Consider the following 27,730-nt stretch of genomic DNA (forward strand, 5'->3'; position numbering starts at 1 on the left):
ACCCTCAGTTTTTGGTTACTTGTGCTATTTACAGTGGTGGGTTTGTCTTTTGAGCCTTGTCTAAAAAAGGCACTATGGGGGCGGCCAAAGCCTTGGCCAGTATTCAAAAGCCCAAGGGTGATAGGTGCAAGCCATCTCTTGTGAAGCAACGTGGCTTATCGAGCATGTCATCCCAGGTGGACAGATTACTGGATCCCCTTTGAATGACACCAGAAACTTAGCCAATTGTTGAAATTGATAATTTTTTCTTTATACTGTGGCATCATTCTTGGTGAGGGCAGGATGCTACTCAGGGTCAGGGTCATACCAGCCTGGACTAAATGATCAGAGAGTTCTTCCATGTCTCTTTTCATGTAGTCCAGGGAGGTACGTCTCAGGTCATTCACACCTACATGGACAATGACAGAGTAGTATTTGTACTTGTTCTGGAGTGACCTGAGTGCTTGTGTTATGTGGCGGATTCTGGCACCCAACAGGCAGCTAATTGTAACCTTCTCCTTGTCCAGTCTAGTTAGTGGGACATCAGTGTGCCTGACTATAGAGTCACCTATTACTAGTGTGTTGGGTTTGTTATTTTGTCTTAAGGGCTGGGATTGCTTGGCACACTGATTATGTGAAGCATGTGTTTCATGGTTTGTGATGGGGATTGGAGGTTACTTGGGTATCTGCTTTGGAGGTCTCTGTTGCTTTTGCAAATCATGCCCCAACTAACATAACCCTCTAATGAACCCTTTTTTGACCACCACATTGCTACTGAGGTCAGAAAGTTCTTCTATGTGGCACATCTCATTACTAAGTGTTTTGCATCCAGGAAGAAAGACGTCATTGTCTCCCTCTACCCTTCCCTCATTAGGCCAATCATTGAGTACAATGCCCCATTTGGCATGTACCTCACTAAACACCTGCAAAAACTGGAGATGCCGCAAAAGTACCTCACAAAGAGGATCATAGGCCTTAAACATTTGTCCTATATGGACAGACTAAAAAAATTCCAACTATTCTCTGTCACATATTGTCTACTTAGAGAAGTTCTCTGCTTGACTTACAAAGCCATGTCTGACCCAGCTGTGTTAGAAATGCTACATCTGAAGAAATCTCAATCCCTCCACACCACATGCTCCAGAGACCTCATCCTCATTACTACAATCAACAGAACATGTTGGAGGGACAGGTTCATAACCCAGAGACTGGCCATGCTGTGGAATAGACTTCCCATAACTGTCAATCAGAGCACCTCACTGGCCCTCTTCATGAGAAATCTTGATGAGTGGATGGGAAATAGAAAATTCACCCCAGAGATCACTCCATTGGCTTTACTTGACAGAGGCACTGGGAACTAAGGTCAGGTGGCACAATGTCAGGGTAATCCTATGGGCTGGGCTTGTAAAGGATCCAGGGCCATTAGCCTAGTACACTCCTAGGAACCTAGAAACCTATGAATAATAACTCATGGGAAACATTTGGGTTAGATGGCTAGATTTATAAAGCTCCAAGTGGTTATTAGCCGAATGTAAACTACAAACCTATCAAGTTTTAAAGATAAATAAATAAAAATTAAAAACAACATGAAATGGAAAGGGTAGATGAGTACCTATCACAGATATTGCATTATCATATTCATAAACTGAAACTGACTTAGGATATGATCAGGCAGTACACCTTCTAATCCATTTTAATCATTAATAATGTAAGCAAAAAATAACTAGATATCTGTGAACACACTGAGCTTGATTCACAAAGACTTGGTCTAAGTGACTTACTCCATTGTAAGCTTGCCCCAGTTTCAAAATACTTGCTGAAGTAAGTCATTTAACACTGACAGCAAGTCTTTTGGAATCTGGCCCACTCAGTGGTGCTTTGCTACGTCACAGAAACTGGTTTGTTTTAGTGATTATATCCCACAATTCTTTGACTTAATCATATGACAGAGAACATTTTCCAATCTACACTGTGTTAACAATATGCAGCTTTAGTGTGTAGTTTGACAAAACAATTATCATGACTACTGAGGTCCTTAAAGTATATATACTTTATTCCCTCAAAACATACCAGCATTACAAAAAAAAACATATTTTGTAAAGATGCCTTTCATACATAAATTTATTTTGTATTTTGATGACAGTTTTCTTTAAATGCTGTACATACAGAGGAAGTAACGAGTATTAGCAGGGTAATAAGGTCAAATGATCTGCCCAGCTTTTCTACTTCTAGTGTAATTCTAACCCACACATTTCTGAAACACAGGTCATAACCACTACACTTCTGGGTTGTGTTCATTACTGAAAATTATAGCTTAGAAATCTCAAGAGCAAAATAACCAGCAGCCATGACTGGTTTGAAAATGCATTTAAGACAATTAAAATGAGAACTCCATGTTTTTCTACCTTCTGTTTAACACAGTTTTGATTTAGCGTTTAATGATATACATTTTCTTTATTATTTTCACTACAGCTGCCAGGCCAAATGAGGAAACAATTACAGGATGTTGGCTTTAAAAGTGGCTTAATTTGCCAAATAAGTTTATGTTTCTTTCAATGTGGCTAAAGCCTATTAATCAGTTAGCCAACTTCCTAAACAAAAACTTATGGGATCTTCAGTTTTACATTTTGTTAAAAGTCAGTGAGAAGTTGTTTCTTCCAGACAGTGCTGTAATTGATTCCTTCAGAAAATAATGTTCTCCAGCTCGTCTGTACTCTGAAAGCTTACTATAAGCAAATCTGAGACAGCAGTCTGCAAAACGACCACATTGTAATAAGAATGCTATGGCTTGGCCTTCAAGATCTAATTAGTGTTCATATTTTAAAAAGTAAGAGTCCACACTAACCATTTTTTGTGGCATTACATAACAGTTCTTAATCAGCACAAGCGATTGCTTAATAGGTTCATTTTCTGAATCACACATATTCATTCACGTACAAGGGTGTGTGTTTGTGTGTGTGTGTGTGTGTGTGTGTGTGTGTGTGTGTGTGTGTGTGTGTGTGTGTGTGTGTGTGCGTGAGTGCATGTACACTGGAGTACACACGTGTGAATAATAAACACACAAAAATGAACAGCATGCATTCATTTCATCACTGACAAGATGACACTTGTGTAAAATAATCCCCTAATGAACAAGTGGTTCACGATGGACATACCTGATGTTACCTTTCCATATAATTCCACATTTTTTACACAGTAAATTTTTTATTAACAAAACCCTCCACAGTTCCCATTACTAGGTAGGATTGTTTATCTACTTAACACAGGAAATGCTGGAAAACTGGCATTATATATTTGGCTCAAGAGTAAATTTGTTACCTGAACCTGGTCCATGTTTGTCCCATTCCATCTTATCAGACAAACTTTACCAAAGTTAAATGCATTACACAGTATGTAATTCCATTAGAGTAAAAGCATTATTCATGTGGTTGGTTAGAGAAAATTGCTTTTTCTTGTTTTCTTTAATGGACAGAAATGTCATTCTATGAAATGACTTTAGTGCTATTCCTTGTTTGTCCTTTTAGGTTGTCAATTAGTTATTAAGTACCATCATTTTATTACCAGAGGAAAATAATATAAAAAGTGCAGAGGGACAACTTCATTTTCTGAACTGTTAAGTGCAGAATTCTGAATGATTAAAATTTTCTCTATACTGAACACATTTTGCTCTCAATACTGTGAACAAATAAGATGTCAAAGGACAGAGCCTTTATTTGTAAGTTGCAGGGTTTTATTTTTCTGATCCCAACAATTCACTGTATGCTGAAATTTGTCCTAGATGATTAATGTGTTGCTTAAATGAGATGTTACTATAATAGAGGACATATGTAGCTTACTGTCCATCCATTTTACAATAAGTGTGTGCACATGAGTTTGTGTATATTATGGAATCATATTATATATGTACAGATTAAAACAGCTTGTAGAAATTAAAATTTTCTTAACCAGTGCCACTGAGCTTTGCATTATACTTCAATAAGTGCATAATCATTCTATACTGTGCTTTACTTAGTATTCTGTATGAGTATGGTTTGATTTTCTATTATTACAAGAGAAATGTCTATGGATTTGGCTCCTACTGTAGCTGTAATATATCTTAATTTATATATAGACTTCCTCCATAGTTTTCATCCTTAGATTATAATGATTTATAATTTCAGTACATGCTACCTCTATGTTACTGCTCAAAGAAATAATTATGCCACCTTCTAGTATTTTGGTTCATAATATTTGTTCTAGCTTAGACCTGGATAAATTACATTTATTTTAGATAATACAAATTTGATGAAGCCCTTGCTGTACTTAAACTTGAATTTTCAAAAACTTAATAGTAACCAGCCTATTTAATTTTGCTTTTTCTCTAAGCCGGTTCACAGGAACAACTGGATTTCCATTTGCTTGGACCAACATTTTGAATGAAAGATGTCATCAAAGAGTCAGACTGAGTGGAAGAAATAAAGCGCTAACAGATGCTTCCTTTAGCTGTGAAGAAGGAAGGTCTCTTGTTTTTCACTAGAAAATCTGTTACATCTGTGGAAAAAGATGAAGGAATTTCTACTTAGCTGTTCAGAAAACAGTGAAGAAAAAACATGGCCATAATTTTACAGTCACACTCTAAACAGCTGCCCACGTCACTTGGAATCCTCTTCTACATGCGACTTAATATGCAATGATAAAAGTCACTAGTCTAATGGAACTGAATTCTCCCAAGCTATGTGTTTAGCCAGTTTACTGACTTAGTGCAAGTTACAATAGATCAAGGAATTTAGAAGCAGATAAATTTTCCCAACAGTTGAAATTAGTAGTCATGGCATACAGAAGAACATCTGAATAACAAAGCATAATGTTTTAGCTACTGAGGTATATGTCTTTGTGATGTGGTAGAGACGATGTATCAACCGTGCTTGATGTACTGTATACAGCCAGCCTCTCTGCAGTGCTTCCACAAAAAAAAAAAAAAAAAAGCAAAACTAAATTGTGAAATCTTATCAGCCAAGTCCATAATCTGCATATGTGACACTAGTGAAAAATATGCAGGTGTTACAAAATCTATAAAAGTATTTTGTAGGTTTCTTGGCAGTATATTAGCTTCATTCAGATTATTCCTTAAGGAAGCTTCATAGCCCAGATTTCATCCTTTTTCTTGAAATACTGCTTGAAACGTGCTGCGGCATACCTGTTGGGATAAAATAACTTTACTTTATATTGACATATATACTGTAATAGCATTACTGATGTCACTATTTTATGAATTTTGAAAATTCCTATACAGGGATTCCATGAGAAATGTACTTATAAAATATAAGGCATTATCTTGAGGCGATACATACACAATTATATTAAAAATGAAAGAACACACAAGTATTCAATGAGGGTAATTTTAGGACATATTCAGACTACTGATTAAATGCATATGATAATTATAAATTATTCCATACAGCATGCCATAAAAATGAAAGTACAGTCTTCTCTAAATTAAAATTAAAATTCTTGTAACCCACAGAATGTGCAATATAATTTAAATATTACAATTATCTTGCGTTGGTTTGGAGTACTCAAAGAATTTGAACCATTTCTGCATTTTTGAAATCTCATGCTATCATTTTTTTCTAATTTTAATGAAAAGATAAATTTTGTTATTGTTTCCTCTTCTCCCACTGCAGTCCAGGTTATCATTAGAAGATGTAATGGGTCTATGTCTAGTACATGCCATAGCTATGGCCACATTATTTATATTTTATGAAATGTAAATGAATAAGGAAATTCAAAAAACAAAACCAGACACTTTAAATGTGTTTATTCATTAATTCATACTGTGGTCAGTATGCAGCACTGCTGTTTGCATGTGTCAAGTTAAGTGGCTTAGACAAAATGATAGTTTTCCAAATTACATGGATACTGTTGACTTAGGTCAAAGTTAATTGAAGGATACTAGAAGGGATTACTTTTCAATTTCATTTTTATTTATAGTCAGGGATTAATGTGTTTTGTATGTACTCCTCAGATCAGCACATATGAGTTTTCAAAATAAAAGAATACTTATTAATCTCAACACAAATTATTTGCTTAATTTTTTGGTCACTGGATACTTTCTTAAAGATGACTGATTAGCATATTGCTTCATTTCCCAGAGTTAATACATGTTTTCCAACGTATTTCTCCAAAGAATGGTCTGCTGCTTGAAAATTCAATAAAACTGGAAAGCATTACCCATCACCCATAACCACTGTATCAGAAAAGAAGAGAACTACAAAACAAGGTGATACCCATGTGTCATTTTGTGATACATACTGTTGTAGTTAAACTAGTCAGAGTGTATTAGCAATGCAATAAAATAAGAAAATACACTGCCCTGCAGAAAGTGAGAGATGTCACTGCTGCCATGTACTAGGTGCTTGAAAATTATAGAAGACACATTATGCAAGACTGTGTGCATGCGTGCATGCATTGCTAAACTACCTTAAGTCCATTCTCTCACCAACAGTTTTACAAACCAATTGATCTAACACACAAAACCTAAATACATGTCCTTGTTCAAAAACAAATGCTGTATCATTTCCAAACTATCCAAATAAAATTAGCATTTTTTCGTGATTTCATACCTTACAAATATCCCCATGCCCTCCATATTTTGTTATTCTCACTCCAATTACATAGTTAAAACAGAACAAATACTGTTTTGGTCTTTCTCTGAATACAAACATCAGTTCCTTACTGACATCTTGCAGTTAGCACAGAGGACTAAAATTCTGATTTGTTAGTGAGTTGTTTCCTACACTAATGTTCTAATCATGAACTAAATGAAAAATTCTCAGTAAGCCCTTCCAATTTTTTTGAATATAGAAGAAAAAAAACATTAGCAACCATAAGACTTTATTAAGTTAGTAACTAAAAAACAGGAAAAAAGCCAAGGCAAGGAGACAAATGCTTAAGAAAGTTGCTGGAACAAAACTGTAGACCACAAGGAAATAGCGTATTACCAATTTAATCAACGCTTTCGTCAAGAGACTTCTTCAGAATACATAATTAAGTGATGTGTTTTTTTGGTTTTTAAATGTATTCTGAAGAAGTCTCTTGACGAAAGCGTTGATTAAATTGGTAATACGCTATTTCCTTGTGGTCTACAGTTTTGTTCCAGCAACTTTCTTAAGCATTTTTTCCTGTTTTTTGGTCTTTATTTATCGGTGGTATTTCGTTTGGATTTTTGTTGCCTTACCATTCCACCATGGCCGAGGAGATTGATGAACAGTTATTGAACTTAAGTATTCACCCAACTCCTGGTTGTGATTCCAGTTCCAGTTTCAGTAATCTACTTGTATCTACTTTACGTGACATTCAAACTTCGCTGAAGTTTTTGGTGTCAAAAGCCAGCACTACATCAACAGCTGTGGCGAATGCCTGCAGTCCTAGCGGTTCCTTTAAGGAACTGGATACCGTTATCGAAGTGGAGGAAGATTCTACCCGCAATCACAGTAAAAAGACTAGATGTCAACTTCCGGAGGAAGTTTCTGTTATTAAACCACTATTGGAAGGGACAAGTAATCCGTTTGGTGAGAATTCTTCTTTCTCTTTGTTTGACGAAGATACAAAGAAAAAACAGGATTTATTGACCAGATTGTTGAAGAGGCATCGTTCGTTGTCTATCGAAAATCATTATTTCGAACGCTGCATCGAACTACGGGTCATGCCTAAGGGACTCCGGTTTTTTAAGTGTCCAAACGGGGTGAAAATAGGAGACCCTATGTTTGGTACACTTGTTTCCTTTTTCAACGATGCAGGTATGGCTTTTTTGAAGCTTTTAATAGACAACAACATTGCCAAAATGGTCGTGCTGTATGATGAAATATGTGAATTGGAAAAAGCAATTAAAAGAGCAGGTAAAGGATGTATTCAGAGCGAATTTTTTAACAATTTGTTTGATGAAGTTGATAAGTATTCCTTGGAAATTACCAATAGGAAACATACCAAACTTGAGCGGGACATTTTCGCATACAAATCTAACTCTGCATACAATTTTTTTGTTCCCGGTAACAAAGAGCCATATCCTAGAAAGGGTGGTTCTTTTTCTGGTAACAACTATTTTCACAGTTCCACTGCAGCCAAAAACCACCAACGTTTACCCACAGAATTTAACACCACCCTCCGGAATAACCCGCCCTTGCCGGGTTTTGATAATGTTTCTAAAAACGGAGATTTTAATGACCATGACCGGGGTAAACCGAGTAGTGGGACTGTTGTTCACACCAACGGTAACACACTGGATGTAGAGACTGATACAGTCACTATGACTGACAAGAATGTGAATCCAGACAAAGGCTTGACAAACAAGACTGTTACTGACTTTTCCAATTCTGACACCTCCGTTTTTTTAGGGAAAAGGATTCCACAAGCAAGGAAGACAATGTTGACCAGGAGCCGGACTTTTCTGGGCTCCAACTCCTCCGAGGAGGAGATTTGAGACTTGATCAAGGAAATTTTGACATTATTAATTTAACTGACTTTGTTTTTAGTAATTTTGAATATGACGTGCTTAGACGTGGTTTGAATTTTGTTCCAACAGTAAGGGCTGATTATGGTAAGACCGTTCTGGACATAAAAAAGTTTGTGAGGAAATTGAACCTCACTTATATTTTAAATGACGTTCCAGAAGTTAGAAACTTTTTAAAAAAAACATCTGTTTACAACCCCCCTTTGACTCATACTATTAAAGTTTTTGAGCAAACCTGTTTGAATGAGCTTGACAGGGTGTTTGTAAATCGTCCTAGGTTTAATTATAATTTGAATTATAATGAGAGGAAAGCCTTGAAGGAATTACGTAACAAAAACAACTGTTTACGTTTCATGAAAAGCGACAAGGGAGGGAATATCGTGATAATGACACAGGAACATTATTTTAATGAAATGTCTGCTTTATTGAATAACCAAGAAGAATATGAAATTGTCACCCTTTCAGAGATTCAGAAAAAGGAGAGATTTATACATTCTATTTTATATGATGCTCTTATGAATAACGAAATTGATTTGGATGTATATGAATTTTGTGTAATTCAAAAACCAAGGGTGGGGGTACTTTTTGGAATTCCAAAAACACACAAAAGTATTACCAAACCTCCCTTTAGGCCCATTGTGTCTTCCCCTCATTCTGTCACCAAGGGGATTTCATTAATTCTAGATGCCACTTTGGGACCATTAGTGTCAGAACAAGTTTCCTATATCAAAGACTCATGGCATTTTCTAAATAGATTTAACGAATTTGCTAACAAAAATATTTTTGATCCAAAAAAACATCTTTTGTTTACCATTGATGTGGTTTCTTTATTTACCTGTATTCCTCATGACGAAGGTATTGATGCTGTACGCATCTCACTAAGTAAACAGGGTAAATTTACTAGTGGTCAAGTTTCTACTATATGTAGGTTTCTTGATATTTTGTTGCATCACAATTACTTCCTGTTTGGGAACACCTTTTATAGACAAAAGAGGGGAGTTGCGATGGGTTCATCTGCGGCCCCCTCTTATGCCAATTTGGTTTTGTCCTGGTGGGAGGATTTCTTTCTTGACTCCTTAATAAGTAGCTTCCACTTATTATTATATTTTCGTTTCGTGGACGATTTGTTTTTTGTTATTGAAGGTGATCAAACAGTTATTGATGATTTTCTTATTAAGATCAATCAACAGGTTGAATTTTTGAAATTTACCCTTGGTAGTTCAGGACTATGTGTTCATTTTTTAGATGTAGCCCTTAGGTGGGACAATGAGGAACATAGATTTAACAGCAAGATATATCGTAAAGAAACCTTCACCAATAGTTATCTTCATTTTGATAGTGCCCATCAAAAACATACTATCAAAAACATCCCTAAGGGTCAATTTATCAGGGCTTGTCGGTTGACTTCATCCAAAAAAGACTTGATGGATGAAATAGCCCTTATTAAAAAACTTTTTATTAATAGGGGGTATCCTTGTTACATGTTAGATGACATCATCACGTATGTACTTGGTCGAAGGGATACCCACTATCCGGCACTATTGGAGCATTATGGGCAAAATAATTCTGCTGTTATAATTGCCAAAACCTGTACAAACAAAGGGTTTGATGGACCCATATGTTCCTTGGGGATGAGTATTGATGGACAGGTTATAAAAAATTTGATTGTTAACAATTGGAAGATTATCAAGGGGAATGCAGATATTTTTAAAGTTCTCGGAGAGAAACCGAATTTTGTCTTTAGGAATACCTATAACATCAAAAGGGCTTTAGAAGGAACCTATCCCCCTACCATCAACACCCGCTTTAGTAATAAGGGTGTTTTTCCTTGTTACAACTGTAAGATGTGTAGGTTTTTGTCTGTAGGACCATTAATTGTCATTGAATCCCTTGATAGGACTTTTCAAGTTCCCGAATATGTCAACTGTTGTTCTAAGGGAGTCATTTATATTGCGTTATGTTGTTCATGTCCAGCGTTTTACGTTGGAATGACGACAAGGTGTCTTAAAACACGTATTCGTGAGCATGTTTACAGTATTAAAACACACGACCCTTCAAATGCCTTATTCAGACATTCAGTTGTGTGTGTAAATTTTAATAAATTTTTATTTACCGTTGCTGAGGTTTGTAAATCAGATCTGAGAGGGGGGGATTTTAGGAACTTCGTTGAACAGAGGGAAGTTTTATGGCAGATCAGGTTAAAATCTGACCAGTTCCCCGGGTTAAACGAGACAATAAACATCAAATGTTTCTTACGGAACAGCAAATTAAGTATAGATAAAAGTATAATTTCAACCATGTTCATTTGATATGCACTAGCACTTTAAATTTAGGTTTTTAATTAATGTGTATTTTTTCATTGGATAATTGTTTTATTGGTGTACTATTTAAGTGATGTGTTTTTTTGGTTTTTAAATGTATTCTGAAGAAGTCTCTTGACGAAAGCGTTGATTAAATTGGTAATACGCTATTTCCTTGTGGTCTACAGTTTTGTTCCAGCAACTTTCTTAAGCATTTGTCTCCTTGCCTTGGCTTTTTTCCTGTTTTTTGGTCTTTATTTATCGGTGGTATTTCGTTTGGATTTAAGTTAGTAACTACATGATATATCAGGCCTAGCTGCTTATAAAACAACAAAACACATTAATTTGAACACATCCTTAGGTCAGGGATCTGGAAAGCTCCTGGGATAGAGAAGCAACCACTGTTAAGGTGCAGCTGATGGCACGCAACCTCCATTTCTTTGTCTCCTGCTCAAGGTGGTGTACATCAACCTCCCTTTTTTCTTCTTAGTGGACTAGCAAAACGGATTTCATCTATCTTTCTCTATGGCTTTGCAGCAATTCAATTACTAATGGACAGTTCTCATGGCCTTCTATACTATTCCACTGGGAGTCTGCACAAGGGGTTAATGTTTTCCAGTTACAGTTCATATATTTGTGACCCACCATAATGAAAAATCTCAGCCTCTTATACTCACATTTCAGTAACACTGAAAGAATATGTTCTACAGAGAACCATAACACTGTTTTAACCTAAACATGTCATTAGAAATTATACACATGAGTTTTTCAATCTCATTCTCATGTTATATCATCTCAGTGATGCCAGAAAATCAGTAAAAGCATAGGGCATATATATATATATATATATATATATATATATATATATATATATATATATGGTTTACTATCGTAATTTCAAATCCAACTTCATCGACCGCACTATGTTTGAACACAGAAAGTCGAACACGGCAATGTCGAACTTCAAAAGCAAGCCTAGGAATGGGTTTTAACATGGGCCGAGATAGATGCTCACTGGTTTTGCCGAACTACAAGCCTCGGCCCTATCTTGACCCATGTTAAAACCTGTTCCTAGGCTTGCTTTTGAAGTTTGATATTGCCGTGTTCGAACTTAGTGCGGTCGATGGAGTTGGATTTGAAATTATGATAGTAAACCATATCCATATACATATATATATATATATATATATATATATATATATATATATATATATGCATTTTTTGTGTAAAAAAACAGTAGTATAATATGTTCAACCCACATATCAAAATTTCCATTTTCAAGAACTGAACCTATCCTGTAAGGAATCTGATGTCAGCCTTCTATTCTCTTGATCAGCTGCACAACCAAATACCTTTCAAAGGAGTGACAATGGATACATACAGTAGCACGGACGGTAGTGACAGCTTAGGACAGCAATGGATTTGTCTCAGAATTTGAAAGACATTTGAAAAATTATTTTTTGCTCATGCTTCTGCCACCCTGATGAGTAATTGTATTCCTTAACTGTTAAAATCTTAGTGAAAGACCAAAAGTTCAAGCTTCAGGTTTGAACAAAAGTTTAAGGTATGCAGATCCAAATAGTTGGCTCCCACTGAATAACAGGGGGGGGGGAGAGAGAGAGAGAGAGACATTCCTAAATATCCATTTAAGTCCAGGGCGGTCCTTTCTTTTACTTTATTTTAATAATCCTAATAATTGGTACCTGTTTTTCAGTCCCATGGATACAGGCTAACCACTCTACTTTTTGCTTAACAAAGTTTGAGCATGATCTAATTGTGCCTTTTCTTAGCTCAATAATGTAGATGCTAGTATACGTCCTTCTTTATGGTGAGCATGATACTTTTACATGGCTTACCATTATTAGATCTGTCTACATTTGGGTTGACTAAACCTATTATTAGGGGGAAGTACATGTCCACTTTCTGTCTATGCTTTGCTGGCAAGTAGATAGACTCAATTATCTTAACTCATCTGTGACACAACAATGTAGATGAGCATGAATGCACTGCACTTATTCACTACAAGCAACTGGGAAAGAGTTTTTCCTAATTGCTACTAACCTCTTCTCCATTAGTATCTGTCAAGGGTTCTCTAAATCTCACATATATATTTGTTGTTGTGCAGAGGACACTTTATGCCTAGTTATTTATTGGGGGTTGTGTACCATTTGAAGATGAAGTTTGATGCAAGCTGTTTGCAGAGACATACTCAGTTTTAACTTTAGTATTTGAAATATATCCTTCCAAGTCCTCAGATTTTTTTGTTGTATTCTGAATTACCACACATAAGACCAATAACTTTATTATTATCATAGGTGTTATTACTAGGGGTTGTACACCAACACAAAATTTGGATGAAAATTAATAACCCATTTTTAGTATATTTCCCCACTCATGCTTCAGGTAGTTTTTATTCATGGACCTCCACGGACTTTGCTAGAGATCAAATGTAAATAAATAAATTTACAAACAAACAAACAAGCAAAACAAACAAGCATGGTAGAGTATCTTAACCACTGTAAGAGATATTGTCTACAACTGATGTGAAAAACAAATTAATTGAAGAAAGAAGACATGAGTATTGGAGACAGAAAATAAGTAGCCTGGCCTGGGTCTAGTGAAGCAATAAGCAACAGAAAAAAATGTAGCATTTTGTCAGTTACTACATTTTCTGCCAAAAGCAAGTCTGTTTATTGTCACAGATGATACAGCTCTGACTAAAGTTGCACAAATCTTTATGAATGAACTTGTCAGCATGCAAAAAAAAAAAAGTAATTTATGCTTTCCTGTCTAACTGCCATATATGTTCTTTGGTCAATATTTAAGAGTGGAAGCCAAAGGCTGGATGTGGAAACCAGGAAAATGGAGGGATGTAAGCAGAATAAATTGGTCAAAGAAATAGTGAGTTAGGTTTGAGAAGAAAATCAAGAAACAGATGGCTAATTGTGTCAGAGGGAATACAAATGGATTAAAATTGCATGTATATCTGTATATATATATATATATATATATATATATATATATATATATATATATATATATATATATATATATATATATATCAGTGGTGACTCGTGATATCAGACTGCAGGTCTGCAGCCCCCCCAGCTGTGAACCACAATGGTACAGTCCTACAGTCATCCAAATCTCCAGACAAAGTGAATCTGGACTGCTGCTTTACTGGTCCGGATTCAGGAAGCAGGAAGCAGACTGCTGATTACCGAGAAGTCTAAGCAGTGCTACCCACACAGATTGGAAGGGGATTAGACTGCAGAGTCAGCAGTCTTGGACCATTCCTGGAAAGAGCCACAAAACCGGAAGTGTGCATTCCGGTATGAATGCGAGCTGCAGGAGCTTAGAGAGCTATTGAGTCATGCTGTGGTTTACTTTGCGTCTTGCTGTGGATTACTTTTACTTTGCAGGTACCAGAAAGCAAACTGTGGATTGTATCATTGGAAGCAAGCTTGTTGCAGGTACGTGAACACAGGATGGAAATCTGGTAAGAGAATCTAAGCTGTGCATTGCAGGATGATAGTTTTAGTGTGTGTGTGTGTGTGTGTGTGTGTGTGTGTGTGTGTGTGTGTGCGTGTGTGTGTGTGTGTGTGTGTGTGTGTGTGTTTGAGTGTGTAATGCCCCACTCAGTGAGTACTGATGGCTAGAGAGAGCACAGAATACCTGCTGGTGGTGCTAGAACCCTGTACCTTGACTACAGGTAAAAAGATCCTGAATTCCCTACCCACCACCATTTATGAAACTTTTAGAGATTTTTGCCTCATAATTTGTCCTGCTATGTTCCTTGTAAAATCTGCGGTTTCTGAGTGTTTAATTCCTTAAATAGTTGATGGTGCAGTGGTAGCATTGTTGCCTCACAGCTAGAGGCTTTCCAGTTTGATTCTTGGCTGGGGTGCCTCCTGTGTGGAGTCTGCATGTTCATAGGTTAATAGGTTGGTACTAGACTATTGGCCCTAGGGCCTATACAAGCCTAACCATAACAATTCCCTGGCTATATCTTCCTGCAGTATTTATTTCCCTGGAACCTTGTCTAGCAGGGTGACTGACGTGATCCCCGGGGTGAATTTCCTATCTCCCATCCAATCATCAAGGTTCATTTTGAAGAGGGCCAAAGAGGTGCTCTGCTTGACATGTATGGGTAGTCTATTCCAGAGTCTGGGGAAGTCTCTGGGTTAGGAACCTATCTCTCCAGCATGTTTTGTTCTTTGTGATGACAAGGTTTAGATCCCTGGAGCATGTGTCTCTGAGGGATTGGGATTTATTTAAGTGTAGCATGTCCAATAGCTCTGGGTTTGATATGGCCTTGTATGTTAAGCAGAGATCGCCTCTGAGTAAACAATATGCGACAGAGTATAGGTGGAGGTTTTTTAGACGGTCAGCATAAGGCATCTGATTTAGGCCTGTGATTGTTTTAGTGAGGTATTTCTGTGGCCTTTCCAGTTGCTGCAGATGCCTTGAGAGGTACATACAAAATGGGGCATTGTATTCTATAATGGGTCTAATGAGGGATGAGTACAGTGGGACAATGACCTCATTTTTTCTGGATGAAAAGCCCTTAGTGATGAGGTGTGCCACAAAGAAGGATTTCCTGACTGTTGTGGCAATGTAGTTATCGAAGGTGAGACCACTGCCCACTTGTGAAGTCTCTTATCACACTTTTGGTGTTTAGTGTACTGCCACCTATGTGGTAATTCACAGGTACCTGTTTTTTCCCAAAGGGGATAACCATACATTGTTGGAAATGAGCTTGAGCCGATGGCTCTGGCACCAAGCATCTGTTTCTGTAAGGCCCTTTTGTAGAATATCCACATCATTTGAGGTTCAATAATGGCTCCCAGTTTGCAGTCACCTGTGAAGTTTGTTAGCCAGAGTCCCTTAGTGTTGGCCTGTACTTCAGAGAAGTAGATACCAAACAAGAACAGTTCCAGGACTGAACACTGAGGTACTCCACTTGTCACTTGTCTGGAGCTGGATTTGCAGTCGGCTACCTTTACAGTGTGGGTTCTGTCAGTAAGCCAGTTGGCAACCCATCGAGTGATGTAGGGATTAATGCCCAGCTTATTAAGTTTGTCTATGATTCCAGAGTGGGGAGTGGTGTTAAAGGCCTTGGCAAGGTCTAGGTAGGCTGTGTGTCCTCCCTGTGTTTGTGTGGGTTTGTTCTGGTTCATAAGCAGATTAGGGGTGGGGACCTAAACAATGTTCTAGAGAATAGAGAATATACCTGGATAATTAGACTGAGAGCTGATATGAAACCAGGACTAAATAATGCACTGACTATTAAACCAATATTAGTTAAAAAGCAGAAAGAAATAAGATAATGAATGGTTTTATTAATTTTATTATGTATATTTAATATATGCCTTTATACATAGAAACAATTTTAAAGTAATTAAATGATTATTGCATATTTTTGTGTTTATAGGCTGGCTGTTATCATGTGACTGTTTATTTGATTATTTAGGGTTTTCAAATTCAGTATAGGTATTCTAACACTGAAGAAAGATTTGTAATCCGAAAGCTTTATTGTTTTATTAAAGTATCTGGCGTTTGTCTGGAGTTGTATTTATTGGATTCGTGCAACTAGCTACAGTTTCAGCTTTATCACTGTCCTGACCTTATTTTCTTGTTCTGGTGTCCTCCCATGTTACAAAGACATGTGTCTGCAGTATTTCTCCCTGGGCCTCTGCTGAAAATTGGCTTTTATTCCAAGTCAGACTTTTCTGGTTAACAAATGTTCATAGAATCATAGGTTCATAGGTAGGTACTAGTTTATTGGCTCTAGGGCCTATATAAGCCTAGACAAAAAGGTACCCTGGCTTTCGCCACCCAAGAAAATTATTTTCCAGTGCCCCTGTTGAGCAGAGCCACAGAATTGATCCCAGGGTGAATTTTCTATTTCCCATCCAGTCATCAAGATTTTTCTTCAAGAGTGCTAATGAAGAGCATAAAATTGACAGGCATTTGAATTTCCGACTTCATATTCTTCAGAAAGTACATAGTAACACAAAACCTTTTATTCAAACAATTTTCTAAGTTTATAAGATGAGCATTTGAAATGTGTCCCTATTTTTGGGACTGTATTCCCCCATTATTGGCTTTGTCCAGGTTTTTTGTGCTAAGGTTGAGAGCTATGGTGAGAACTGAATTCAGTGAATATGTTTGAGGGCTGTTTTTCCCCATTACTGGTTTTGTCCAGGTGTTTTATGCTAAGAGGATGACAGCTATGGTGAGAACTGAATGGTAGCCATTTATGTTTCAGTCTTCCTCTCTTTCACAAAAAAGTTGATACGGCATAGTGGTATGTTGCTCTGACTATTTTGCACAGGTTCCTGGGTTCAAGACTTGGCAGTGAAATTCATGGTGGTAACACAGCATTTTATTCTAGCAAATTTCCAAGATTATACAAGCAATGTTTAAAATGTGTCCCTGGTTTTTGGGATTTTGTCAATCCCCAATACATTTTGGCATTTTTCAGATTTCTTGTGCTGCAAAGTTGAGAGATATAGCCAAGTGTTGAGTATATTTTACAAGGAGCTGAGAGCTGCAGGGGAAGAGAAGTTTAGTGCTGCTTATGCTGAGACAGCTTGCATTGTTAGTAGCTTAACAGGTAGTGTACTTGTTTTTGAAGCAGAAGGCTGTGGGTTCTACTCCCACAGTATGTAGATACATTGCTGATATTGTACTGTGTTGTAAATGGGCTGCATGCTGCCATCTTGAGGATGTCCTCTTTGGCGAAGATACCTAGTAACTATGAACCCGTCCATTATTTGCCATCCATTCTCTATTGCAATATTACTAGCTTATCATTTTTTTAATGTAATATAGGCAATTTATTCCTCTAGGGCAACAGGCACTTTGTAGATGAAACAATGAAATATAAAGTTGTTTGCTAGCAGCATCCTCTTCATTAGTTACATATCTTTTTAATGTGGAATTATTTAGATGACTATTACTTCTGTAGAGATTGTGCACATTTACTGATACTGGTGGAGTGTAGAGGTTTGAGTAGACTTTTCTGATGGAAATGTTCTCAACTGGGCAGTTTTGTTATTATTGGTGCATGCATTTTGTTTCATTGTTTACTGGAAAAATGTTCAAAACAATAAATTTAAAATACCCTCTAACAACTGTACTGTATTATACAAGGAATATAATTTAATGCAATCAGAAAGGTGCATCACAGAACACATGTATGTTTTGTGTGCAAGGGGCTTGTCACTTGAAAACAGCCCAAAGTTAATCTTTATCTGCCACTAGCCAAATGTATTTTCTTTGGATGTGGGTTTCAATCCTGTTTCAATGAATGTGAGTTTCAAGGGAAGAGAAGTTTTAGTACTAAGTCTGTTTTCATTATGAGACTGCATTGCTTTGCTTCGCAGATGTCTTGGTGTTTGTGCTGTAAAATGCAAAATAAAACTTTCAAATGAAGTTCAAATTATCGTAGAAGTAAAGCAGTATGCACATTAGTGATTATGGTAAATGGGGTGAAATAGCCAAGTAATGGTTCATTGGAATGACTGCAGGGGGGAGGCTCCATTTGACCATGATTTTGTGAGAGGGGAGATCGGCAAACTCAAAGACAGCCCTGGCTGAACTATATCTCTAAACTGTCCAGATTTTCACGGAATTAATAGATTTTTGCTTCTTATTTTTGATTTGTTCCTCATAAAATTTGTGATTTTTTTTGTCAAATCATTTAGGAATTAAGTCACTAAATAATGACAGACACTGAGTTTCAGACTTCATAACCTTCAGAGAAATACATGCTAAAGGAAGACCTGTTATTCTATCAACTGTCTCAGTTTATCCAAGAGTAATTTTTAGTTCTGTTTATATGTTCCCCCAATATATTTGGCCTTGTCCAGATTTCCTGCATTGACAGGTTTGAGAGGTACGTGCAAATAAATTGCTTTATAGAATTATGCATATCCAAACCTTTCAACTATCCCCGAATTTGGCTCAAAATGTTGCTCTTCCCCTAATAATTTGGCAATTCTGGAAGAAATCATGGAGGGTTTACAATTAATAAATAACTGTAATAATTATAGATTACTTTTATTTCAGAAATGCATGTAGATTATTTTATTTTGTCAGCTGCTCAAGATAGCAGTACTAATATTAAAAAGTGCCCCTTCTTTGACAGGTTCCCAGCTGTATTGTATGGCTATTTTATATTTTTGCATCACATTTTTGGTCCATTTTTCATAAAATTGTGTTTTTTTTGGCAAATTAGTGGTAAATCATTAAAGACTGAAGTTAAAATATAATGACAGACATTTGAGATTCAAATTTCATACCCTTCAGAAAATTCATACTAATGCAAAACTTACTATTTTATTATCTTTCTAAGTTTATAAGAGCACTATTTAAAAAAATGTCCTTATTTTTGGGCCTTTGTTCCACTTCTATGTATGGCTTTGTCCAGATTTCTTGCTCTGAGGTTGAGAGGTATGACAAATGTGTCAGGGCAATCACAGTCAGCCAGAGACATTTCAAATTGTGACATACATGTTGCACCCCACTCCCTCATGTAGTGACTCTGGATGTGTCCAAGCAAGGCAAGGAGCAGTTATGCAGCGTAAATGTGTAGAGTATCCCCCCCATCCAAGGTAGACACAAGTACTACAGTGGCTTTTCATCTGTCCTTCATGTTGCAGAATGTTCTGGTTTCTGTCATATTTTATATTGTTGATTTATGCTTATTATTATTCAGAAAGTGCCTGTTGCTCTGTGTTTAAGTAGCAATGCTTTAATGACCATCAGGTAAGCTTGTCTGAGATTGTAAGATGCAAGTAGGCTTTAATAAGCATACTGTTAAAGAACTGCCAACACTGAAAGCCTTTCTGTTGTTGCCATGCAGAGAACACTTACATAACTAGATAATGTATAAGCCTTGGCTATTAAAATGCATATGACAGTATTTCTAATAAAAGACAGGATTACGTTATTTTAAGAAGCTCATTACATTTGTTGGAGACTTGCAGTCGTCTTTGCAGACTTTACCTTTAAACTAAACAGAATGCAAATCTATCATGTGTGGTCCATAACCTGTGCAGTAATCCTTTAAGCCATGTATCTTGAGCTTGTTTCTTGTTTGCTGTTAATTTTTTACTTTGATCATGTTTTCCCCATGAAATAAGTAGATAGTTGTTGTCAGGCAGCAGGTCTTTTTTGGATAAGAAACATTTTTTACAAATGGGGATATCACAGAGATTGCTACTTTCGGTATGGTACTTGGTACTTTAATAAAGCTGAATATAAATTATAATTAGAACTGCAGTACAAGCAGAATTGGTTTGAGTTGAGTGCTGCTTGTTTTTCTTATACTTGGTTTTGACTGGCATTCCAGTAATGTATTTAAAAAGTAATTTATTTTTTCATGCCTCACAACCTTTTTATTTCCATCTAGATATTAAGTAAGCTGTCATGCAGCCAAAGCATTAAAATATTTTTTTCTTCTACACTTTATTTTGTCTTAATTGGACTCTCATAATGACTGTTTGGCACCCAGGGCAGCGTATTTAATTAAGGTTACAGTTTTTGTGGTTTTGAGCATACCCCCTCCCCTTTCTAGTTGGCCCCACCCCTTCCCATTGACCCCACCCATTCAGCTGTTTCCTGCAGCCCCCCCATTGATTTGAAGTCACCAGCCACCACTGATATATATATATATATATATATATATATATATATATATATATATATATGTGTGTGTGTGTGTGTGTGTGTACATTTATATCTTTCTATATATATTCATATACATGGTTCTACTTGAAAAGGTCAACTTACCAGAATGTTGCAGCCCCACACATGATGGAGTATGGGGGTGAAGCCCCCCACTCGGTTGGGTTTTATTTATTTATTATTTTATTTTTTCCAATATGGTGAGTTTAATTTATAAATTTACAAATTGTGTCATATTCCTCAGTGGTGGCTAAGTGGTCAGTTTACTGGAAAATATCATAATCTGTAAGTTAAACCTATTGTATTGGAAAAAAATAAATAATACATAAATAAAACTAAGCTCAGTGAGGAGTTATGACCCTCACCCATCCAGGTAGGGGGCTGCAGTCCCCACAACCCCCTACCTAAATATATCAACTCCGACATCACACTATAGTGGTGGAAAGGGCAAATTTTGTCAGTGGTGGCCGAGTGGTTATTTTCCCAGAGGCAAAATTTGCTGTTCCGGGAGTTTATATATGTGTGCATGTGTATATAACTATCTTTTTATATATATATATATATATATATATATATAGAGAGAGAGAGAGAGAGATAAAGAGAAAGTAGAAAAGATGTATGGGATTATAGGATTTATTGGAGTCAAATGAAAGCAATAGGTGAATATCTTTAAAAATGGAGAAATGGTAGAATGCAACATAGATGGATCAACAGAGGGAAGAAGACTGTGGAGAAAGGATGAGAGACTAAAACGGTAATGAAGTTGTTGGTGGAGATGAAGGTGGAAGTTGATTTGGGGTGGGGATTGGCAAATTTGTTGGCAAAGGAGGAGAAAGTTGTGAAACAATTAATGTAGAAACTAAACAAAATCAAGTAATTTAAATTTGGGATAAAGAAATAAACCAGTGCATGGGACAGGTGTGTTAAAGAGTACATAGAGACCTAAGGTATTTCAGTAGCTTGTTATTATCTGTATAACATGATCAATTAATGGTGAGACCTTTTAAAAACTAGGAATGGAGGCACATAATGACAAACAGAGCAAGGAGGACTTTACAATCGAAAATGGGTGTGGAAGAACTAGAAGTACACAAATGAGGCAAGGCTAGTTTGCCAGATGGTTTCCAGTCGATTTTTACAAGAAGGTGCTAGCTATATGAGACATTGTTATATTCCTTGAAGAAGATCTTAAGAAGCTGAGGACAAAGGAGTTATCTTACATTATTTTATGATTGAAGCTACAGTGCCCAAGAGAACTAGTATCCACTAGAGCCAGCAAAGTTTACAGAAATTTCTGTATGTAATGCTGACCCAAAACTATTTGCAAAGTTTCTTGTTACTAGATGAGAGGGAAAGCTTTTTCAAGTCATTGATGAAATACTGGTAGATTTTCATTAAGGGGGCTTTACATACCACTGGAAGTTATCATTTAATTTTGCATTATGGGAATATGGGGAAAACTGGGGCTAATAGACATAGAAAAAGCCTCTGATACAGCAAGTTGGAACATCCTGTTTGATACAACATTGTTGGCAAGAGGTTTTAAATAAGAAAGAAAAATAATGTATTGTCAGCACTGGTACTACACTTTTCAAACCAAACAAACATGAAATCCAGTTTTGGTAAAAACTAAACTACTATACCAAAAAAAAAGAAATACAATGAATCAAAGGATTTTATTGATTTCTTTTGTTCTCAAAAAACTTTTAAGCAAGGCTTAATAAATTATGAACAGATTATTTTCTAGAGCTTACAGTTATGCCCGCGGTGTCTCCACAGACTGAACATTATATAATAACTTTGTGCTTCTAAGGTTAATGATATAGAGGTGAAAAATGTTGAAAAATGTGTCCTTGACAGAGGTAGCCATTTTCAGTTCATACTTAGGCTTGAGTTCATTTCTAAGTACTTTGCTTAACTTGTAGAGTTTGGTTTTGGGGGGGGGGTATTATTTTCATTTTAACTAACAATATTTGCTATAGTGAGTTTGAATTTCACTCCCAGTAATGTAGAACATGCTTGTGTCTTTCTTTTGGCAGTTATGCATACATCAAAAGATGGTTCACAAATTTAATACTGTATATTTTTGGATATTACAGCAATGATTTGTTTTTGTTTTTTAAGTAGAGGTAAAAAGTCTGTATTTTGATCAGGTTTTATTTATTAACTGAAGAACGATAGCTTTGCATTTCAATTCACTAAAACTACGAATCCCCATAGCATTCAAATTTTAGATTTTCGAAGGGTGACTTATGATACATTATGCGTAATATAACTTATCTGCTGATAACATAAAGTCATTACAATTTATTCATTCCCTTGCAAACTTTCTGTCTGCATTTAGAAAACAGAACAGGATAAGAGCAAGGCTTCCCAACAAGTTTATGAAAACTTATCTCATAAAGGCTAATGCATTTATCTTATTTTTATTTGTTGCCTGGTTTGGAGCACAAGTCCTAGGATACTAGTTTTACGCTCTGCCTGGGAGTGCAGTAAGGCTAAAGCAGAGCAAAACAAAATACAGTAAATAGTAAATAGTTAGATGGCTAATATAGAATACATTCAAAAAAGCATAAACCATTTAGTGCAACAGATGTTTAAAAAAGGCATGAAATATTAGTGTATAGTTTGCTGATTAACACAGGATTCATAGTGAGTGCTTTATGGTAATATTTACTGTATTGACACAAACAGCAGGGCTGTGCCTACAACACTGCGACAAGCTTTATTATTATTATCATCATCATCAACACTTTTTCCCCCATTTTTTCTACATGGGGTCGTGTTTCATGTCATTTGTCGCCATTTCTCATTATTCAGTGCCACTCTCCTACCTTCTTTAACAGTCATGCTTGACGGTCGCAGGTTTTCTCTCACATAACTCATCCACTTTTTGGTGGATGCCCTCATTTTCTCTTGCCTTCTTTCTGTCTTTACCAAATCATCTTCTTCACCGGATTGTCTTCTGCTTTCCTGCACATGTGCTCGAACCACCATTATCTGTTTACATTGACCTTTTCTGCAATTGGAGCTATTTCGGCTTCTGCTGTTATGTCCTCATTCCTTCATCTGCTCACCAGTGTGCATCCTACCACCCATCATAGGCACTTCAACTCCATCACCTCTAGCTTCCTCAGCTGGTCTGCCTTTACTGCCCTGGGTTCTGTAGCATATAGTAGTAAAGGTCACACCACTGTTTTGTACATCTTACTTTTAAGCTTCTTTGGCATTTTTCTGTCATACACTACCCCTGACACACTGAGCTAGTTGGCTGCAGCCCCTCTTATTCTAGCTTTTATCTTCTCATTCAGACTTCCCTTGTCCTCAACCACCCCTCCCAGATACCTGAAGCTCTTAACCTGTTCCATGTTTTGACTACCTCACTTCTCAGCTTCTTCTGATTTCCCCCATTTGCTGCCATTGCAGCTGTCTTATCTGTACTCAATTTCATCATGTGCCTTCAGGTTTGCATTCCATTCCCTCTCCTTAGTTGAAGTTCACCTCTGATGCCATACAGTTTGCATACAGCAACCTTTTTGATCTGTCCTCTAAAATCTGTTTGCTAATGTAGTCCATTACCAGCATGAACAGCAGTGTGGACAAAGTTGTACCCGGATGCACCCCCACTCCTACTGGGAATGCCTGTTCATACTTGAGTCATTGGGTCCTTGTACATAGCCAGCACTAGTTCTACCAATGTTTCTGGGACTTTGAATCACTGCAGGACCTTGTCATATGCTTTCTCCATGTCTAAGAATGCACAGTTGGACTCTTTCCTCACCTCTAGCTTCTTCTCAAGTATATGTCTGACTGCAAACATCAGATCAGTTGTGCTGAGTTCTGATCTGAATCTGAATGGACCATTTCCCATCTTACTGTCTACTACTTCTTGGTGCATTCTTTTATCAATCACCCTCTCCAGATCTTTCATGCAGTGTGATAGGAGTTTGATTCCTCAGGAACCATTTCTCCTCTGTCTCAACCAACATCTTGATCATATCTGCTTTGACCTTATCTTAGACTGCTGCTTTCCCTAACTTTATTTTTCTTAGTGCTGTTCTTACTTCTTCTATGGTGACCTCCTCCTCTTCTCTCAGCATAGGATGTACCTGGGGTAGTTTAGCTTCTGCATGTTTTCTTCATTCACAAGCTGCTGGAAGTACTCCTTCTATCTGCTTTTGATGTCACAGTGGACTGGTGAAAAGGTTGTTGATGGTATCCCTTATGAAGAGCGTCTATCTTTTTTTATCTTTCTGTCTTTGCCATGGAAACTAATAGAGTTTCTTTGTGCCAACTACTGTGTCACTTTCCAGAAATTGGTAGAGTGCCTTTGATGTCTTCTTCATTGCTGTTGCAACTCTTCATTAGCCCACCAGTATTTCTTACTGGCCTGGTCTGTCTTTTCTATCTCCCACTTTTTCCTAACTCCTTCTTTCTTTTGATGCCTTCCCAGATTTCTGCATCCCACAACCAGCTTTCCTTATTTACCTTATTTCCTATACCTTGCTCAGCCATATATCTGTTGTGTAGCACTTTCACTTGCTGTTTTTAGGTGTTGTCATTCTTCTTCAACTCCACCTATTTCCTTTTCTTCCTAAGGTACTAGAGCCCTGAGTAATTCCTTGTACTGCTGTGCTTTCTCTCCAATCAACTACCAGATTCTACAGCCTGGTCTCTGTTGACCTTAGGGCCTGCTCTGACCATTGCTTGTAGCTAGCTAATTGTGACAACCAGTGGTTTATGCTGTGGGCTGACTGTTTTACTGGGGATGACTTTACTAGGAGGAAGTCTACCTGAGTTGCATCTTGACCACTCTTATATGTGATCTTATGACTGTCCCTCTTACTGAGCCTTGCATTGGCCACCATCAAGCCATTTGCCAGACAGAAGTCTAGAATGGCCTCTCCTTCTTTATTCCTGTTCTCCCACCCATGTGGACCCAGGCAGTCCTCATATTCCTGTTCTGTCTGTTCTGATATGTGCATTCAGGTCACCCTTTATCAGCACCAATTCCTGTTGTCCTGCTTTATCAAGTAGGTCCTGCAATTGCTGTACGTGTGCACTATTTTCCTCACTATCACAATTCAGCTGTAAGGCATAGGGTGAGATTATGAACACTGATCTATCATTACTCTAGACTCTGATTGCAGTGAATCTGTCACTAATTCTGATGAGATCCCTCACTGTCTTTTGAAGTTTCTCTCTCACCCCAATTCCCAGACTATTTCTAGCCTGTCCTCCTCCTCCTTCTGAGTAATAGACTCTGGATCCCAAGCCAAGCACTGCCATCCATCTTGTCTTCTGGATACATAGGATGTCCAGCCTCCTCCTTACCATCATATCATCCTCTTCCAAGCCTCTTCCTCTCATCAATATTGAGTGCAGCAATTCTTAGTTTGTGTTTGGCAGGTGGATTGGTTTTATGTCCAACTTTCTGTCAAAAGAGCTATCCCAAGTAACCTAAGCTGGCAAATGGACAATGGATGGCCAGTAGCTTATTGACCCAGGGCTGCTGGACTTTATGGCAGGTACACACTGACCAATAAGGGTGCATACACCTCTTCCAGCATGTGTCTCTGGTTTAGGTCTGAATAAGCCTGGTCCTCTACCCACTTACCAGGGTAAATACTCAGCCCCCTTTTGGTGACATTAGTCAATATGACTGAATCTCCTAGACCCATATTTTACACCATCAAGTGGCTAGCACTGCCATGACATGCAGTCTGTAATCCATGTTCTCCTCTCTTTGAGGATACTGTGCAGATGTTCAAAGCAGTTGGAATATTCTATTTTTTAGAGTCTATGCTACTGCCCACAGCTCAATTCTTAGGTGAGTTTGAGATGGAAATACTCAGAATGTTTTTCTGAGGTGGGAGGGACCTCACAAAGAAAAAGGAAGGAAATGCAAACTCCAAACAGGAATTGGTCAGAGGTCAGGACTGAAACTTGTAGCTTATGCATGGGAGAAGAAGACCTTAACCATTATGCCATATGGTCCTTACAAAGGTGAATAGGCAAGATTTCTGTATGCAAGATAATTTCAGAGGATTTCTGCTGTGTAGTCACAGTAACAAAATAAAAGATGGAGATGAAAGAGATGGTCACTGTGCCTGCCTTATTATGGAAGCATTTACATTTACCCTCTTTGCAAAGCAATGTTTTAGGTTCAGAGTGGAATTTTGAGAAGGTGGGAATGCATTTTAGATCAGTTGGAAGGAAGAACCAGTTTTTAGGGGACAGGATGAAAACGCCATGCTCAGTGCAGTGAAGTCTAGCATATGGTTGTTGCACTTTAGTGGTATGAGCTGGTTAGGAATTTAGATTGGAGGGTGTAGCTCTCTAATGAAGCATTTCTGCAAGAAATTGAACGATTCAAGGGCAGTTAGCTTATACATTAAGTCAGAGATCAAAATGCCTTTAGAAGTGTGAAACAATGGTGGTCTCTTCTCTGAGTGAGGAGAATGAATTATCAGCTATTGTTACATGTGATTAGTAGAAGCTGAGGTGATTTTTTGAAGCAGTATTAATTGGGGGGTACACCATATTCTAGTTAAGACAGCAAAATATCTTTGTCTATGACAGTTCTACCTTCTGGGGACAGAAAGTAGGATATTCTCTTTAACAGGAGAGACTGTTTACTTTAGATGTGGTCAGCTGTACATATTTTCTGTGTTGAGGTTGGGTGCCAGTCAGAATCCCAATTATTTATACATTTACAGGGTGATGATTAATCTGTGTGTGTGTGTGTGTGTGTGTGTGTGTGTGTGTGTGTCGGGGTGCAATGATCTAGTAAGTAATGCATTTGGAGAGTCATTTTATAGTGCTGAAATGCATGGCTTTTTATCCTTTTTTTGCTATTAAGGAAAAGAAAGATAGGAATGTGGGAGAAGTCTGATGGTAGTTTATTAATAAATTAGGACAAGAGGATGGGGAAAGAATGTCAAGAAACTGTTTCTTTCATACAAGTACATAACATATAGATTCTGAAGATCGTTGGTCGCTACTTACTTCCATTGTTATACTTTCTCAAAGACTATCTATAAAGGAATTGGCACATTCTAACTAGTGATCCTTCATTAAAAGTGTTTCGATAAAACATGCTATATGTCTTAGTCTCACTGTAACCAGTGTAATAGAGTGATGAAGCCCTGACTACAGCCCAGGTGGCCAAAGTCCCATTTGTAGCTCCGATAGCTGATAGCATAGGCAGGAAGAATAGGCATGGCAATTTGGGGAAAGAAAGCCAGGTGTGAATTTCTCTACTGAG

At 37.3% G+C, this 27,730-nt stretch overlaps 1 protein-coding gene across 2 annotated transcripts in view; it reads right to left on the reverse strand.

Annotated features, from left to right (window-relative positions):
- Nucleotides 1–2,010: 2,010 nt before the first annotated feature.
- Nucleotides 2,011–27,730, reverse strand: part of LOC122811144 (ethanolamine kinase 1-like) — a 1,165,171-nt gene continuing 1,139,451 nt past the window's right edge. For both annotated transcript variants that reach the window (XM_044082778.1, XM_044082779.1), the window contains exon 8: nt 2,011–5,155. In XM_044082778.1, coding sequence (XP_043938713.1) covers nt 5,086–5,155 — 70 coding nt within the window. In that variant the 3' untranslated portion in view covers nt 2,011–5,085. The remainder of the gene's footprint in view (nt 5,156–27,730) is intronic.

This window comes from Protopterus annectens, chromosome 9.part0 (genome assembly GCF_019279795.1).
Source record: "Protopterus annectens isolate FY-2018-M chromosome 9.part0, PAN1.0, whole genome shotgun sequence".
NCBI classification, from domain to species: domain Eukaryota; kingdom Metazoa; phylum Chordata; order Ceratodontiformes; family Protopteridae; genus Protopterus; species Protopterus annectens.